Genomic DNA, 3,018 nt, shown 5'->3' on the forward strand with positions numbered 1-3,018 from the left:
ACATTAATTCAACAAAATTAACCTAAAAATCATCTAACAATTGAAATATCGGAAAGAAACATTTGAAAGTAAAACAGTAAAAACATAAAAAATTCAAATAAAAAAATATCTAAAAATAAAAAATGATGAAACTAATTTATTATTTAGAATTTATAATTTGTAATGAAAAATTTATAATTTAAGATTTAAGATTTAGAGTGATTAGTAGAAAACTCACAGGCGATGGCAACAGGGCAATGCTGGTGGGTGGTTTGTGGTAATAGGTCAAACTGATGTAGTGTTGAGAGAAAAAAAAAAGTGGATGATTTGTGGTAATTAGTGAAACTATGGTATTGAGAGGTAAAAAACTAAAGAGATAAAAGAATAAAGAAAAAATATTTTTAAAAAAGAAAAAAAATTATAATTAATGAAACTATTGTCTTATTTAGTTATAACTCAGAAGTTGGCTTATTTTTGTAGTAAAAAATATAAATAATAACATAGCTCCTCTTCTTAAAAAAAAAAAAAAAGAAAAGAAAAAAAGACAAGTAACAAAAAATCAGTTTAATCTCATTAGTAACAGTAACTACCTCTCTCCATTTAATTTGTCCTGTTTATTTATTTATTTATTTTTTCTTTTTTGTGTAGAGTACTTACTCTCTAGCTAACTAAGTAGCCTCCCTTGTGAAAGAAACTGAACACGCTAAGTTGTATAGTGTGGTCTCTTTCCAGGTGGCGTAACTGACTTACCCCTTCTCCATCCAATTTTGTATAATACACACACTCACACACTCCCTTATCCTTTTTCTTTTTCTCCTTTTATTTACATGGAGGATTTTTACATCAAGTTGAGCAACAATAATAACAACAATTTTGAAGCTTGTTCTTCGGAGGAGGATGTTGTTGTAACCGCTTCCAAGTTGCATCTAACAGAAGCTACTACGAGTGTGGGCGTGGGTAGTAACTACCTCCTTCAACTTGCAGCACCCGACCCGGATATGTCGGATCCGGTTATTAAGGCTCAGATCGCCAACCATCCCCGCTATCCCGATTTGCTCTCTGCTTACATTCAATGTCAAAAGGTTCATTCAATTCCTTCCTATCTATTCTTTTTTATTACACACACTTCTATTTTAGGATTCCAGAGTTTTAATCAATATCTATTCTTTTTGTTGTGGTTCCAAAAAGGTTGGAGCGCCGCCTGAAGTGGCGTCTCTGCTTGAAGAAATAAGCCGTGAGAGTCATCCAATGGATACTCGCCGCCGTCAGATTGGAGATGATCCCGAGCTTGATGACTTCATGGTATGTACTTTAATTTATTTTTTTCTATATATTATTAATAATATTATGTTAATTTAATTTTAATACATGATCAATATAAAATAATTTTATACGTATATTTAATTATATATCATCTTATCAAAAAAAATATTTAACGATTATATAAAATATTTTATCAATGTGATTAAATGATTATGTAAAATATTTTATGCTATCAATACATCAAAATTAATTAATTTTTAGTGTAAATAATTGTTAAAAACATACATGAGTGTAAATATCATTTAGGCTTTTAAATAAGAGATTGAAAATTAAAATTTGGTTTTAGCTAGATATGGAAATGATCTCGTGTGTCCTTAAATTAATTGATTGATAACTTACGGCAAAGTGATTAGTCACTAAAAACAAAATCTTAAAAAGAGTGCTTGTATCCTTTTCCGATCCCTAACGTGATTGATGTATCATGTGAATAAACACATAATATTCTGATGAATGATGAGCTTAATTAATTTGGATTAATGTAGGAATCATACTGCAATGTTCTTCATAAATACAAGGAGGAGCTGTCGAAGCCATTCAACGAAGCAACCTTGTTTTTGTGTAACATCGAATCACAACTCAGCAACCTTTGTAAGGGAACACTAACAATCTCTTTGGACACCAATAATAATCATCGATCCGGTAATGATTTCTTATTCTTATCAATATATGTTGTGTAAAATTAGAAGTTAGATATGTATGTATGTACGTGTGGCCCTTTATCATCGTTTATTGTATTAACATTTTGTTTTTAACTGAAGATGGATGAATATGGTGTGGCCCTCTAGTGTACGTTAAAGATGAACAAGTGTTGGAATTATTTAATTAAACTTTTACATGGAGAGGCCCACCTTAGCAGTAACTTAAATGCTCAATTGGAATCTCTGACATCAAACAATAATTCATGATTTTTGCATTGCTTTGTGTATGTATAAACCGGCTTTCACAAACGAGAAAATTAAACAAACATTGACATTAGGTTAAATTGTACTTGAACAATGTTTTAGGCTTTTGATTTTAGTAGAAACTCATCGAGCAGATATCTTCGTACGAAGTTGATAGTTAAAAATTATTAGATTAAATATATTTGATTAAATTATCATTTAACAATTTTTAATTATCAACTTCACATAAAAAAAAGTGTATATAATCAATTTTTACCTTTAATTTTAGATCTTAAACCCATTGTGTCAACTAATAATTAATATATTTGGAGTTAGTTTTATTAATTGAGAAACTTTTGGAGTGAACATTTTTTAGTAGTTTTGACCTTCATTTGACTAATATAAATATCGACCAAAAATAATAATATTTATTAATTATGTGTAGCATTGCTCTTGTTAATTATATATTCGAATCAGCAGGGTGCATATATGGTATTAATATTTTTAATAACACATTTATTCCAAATACATTAAATACTTATAATATGTCTTTTGGAAAAAAAAAATAAGGAGCCATGTGTAAGAAGCATTATTATTATATATGGTCCACAAATTAAAACACTGAGCTGGTGGTTCTTCTTTAACATAACTCACTCCAATCACGAGTACATAATAATAACAACTTATTCATGCTGGTTGAACCATTTTGGCAAACATGAATCTTAAATATTTTTGTTAGAGATATAATTATTTATGTTATTTTTTTATTAGTTTAAATTTTTAAGATAAGTGATTTTATTATGACATACATGATATTAAAATTCTATATTAAAAA

The 3,018-nt window shown here is 28.5% G+C and overlaps 1 protein-coding gene across 1 annotated transcript in view; it reads left to right on the top strand.

Moving 5' to 3' along the window:
• LOC107616547 (homeobox protein knotted-1-like 1) overlaps positions 640-3,018 on the top strand; it is a 7,151-nt gene continuing 4,772 nt past the window's right edge. The window contains exons 1-3 of the mRNA XM_016318498.2: positions 640-1,061; positions 1,168-1,281; positions 1,785-1,941. Coding sequence (XP_016173984.1) covers positions 807-1,061; positions 1,168-1,281; positions 1,785-1,941 — 526 coding nt within the window. The 5' untranslated portion in view covers positions 640-806. The remainder of the gene's footprint in view (positions 1,062-1,167; positions 1,282-1,784; positions 1,942-3,018) is intronic.

This window comes from Arachis ipaensis, chromosome B09 (assembly GCF_000816755.2).
Source record: "Arachis ipaensis cultivar K30076 chromosome B09, Araip1.1, whole genome shotgun sequence".
Taxonomy (NCBI): domain Eukaryota; kingdom Viridiplantae; phylum Streptophyta; class Magnoliopsida; order Fabales; family Fabaceae; genus Arachis; species Arachis ipaensis.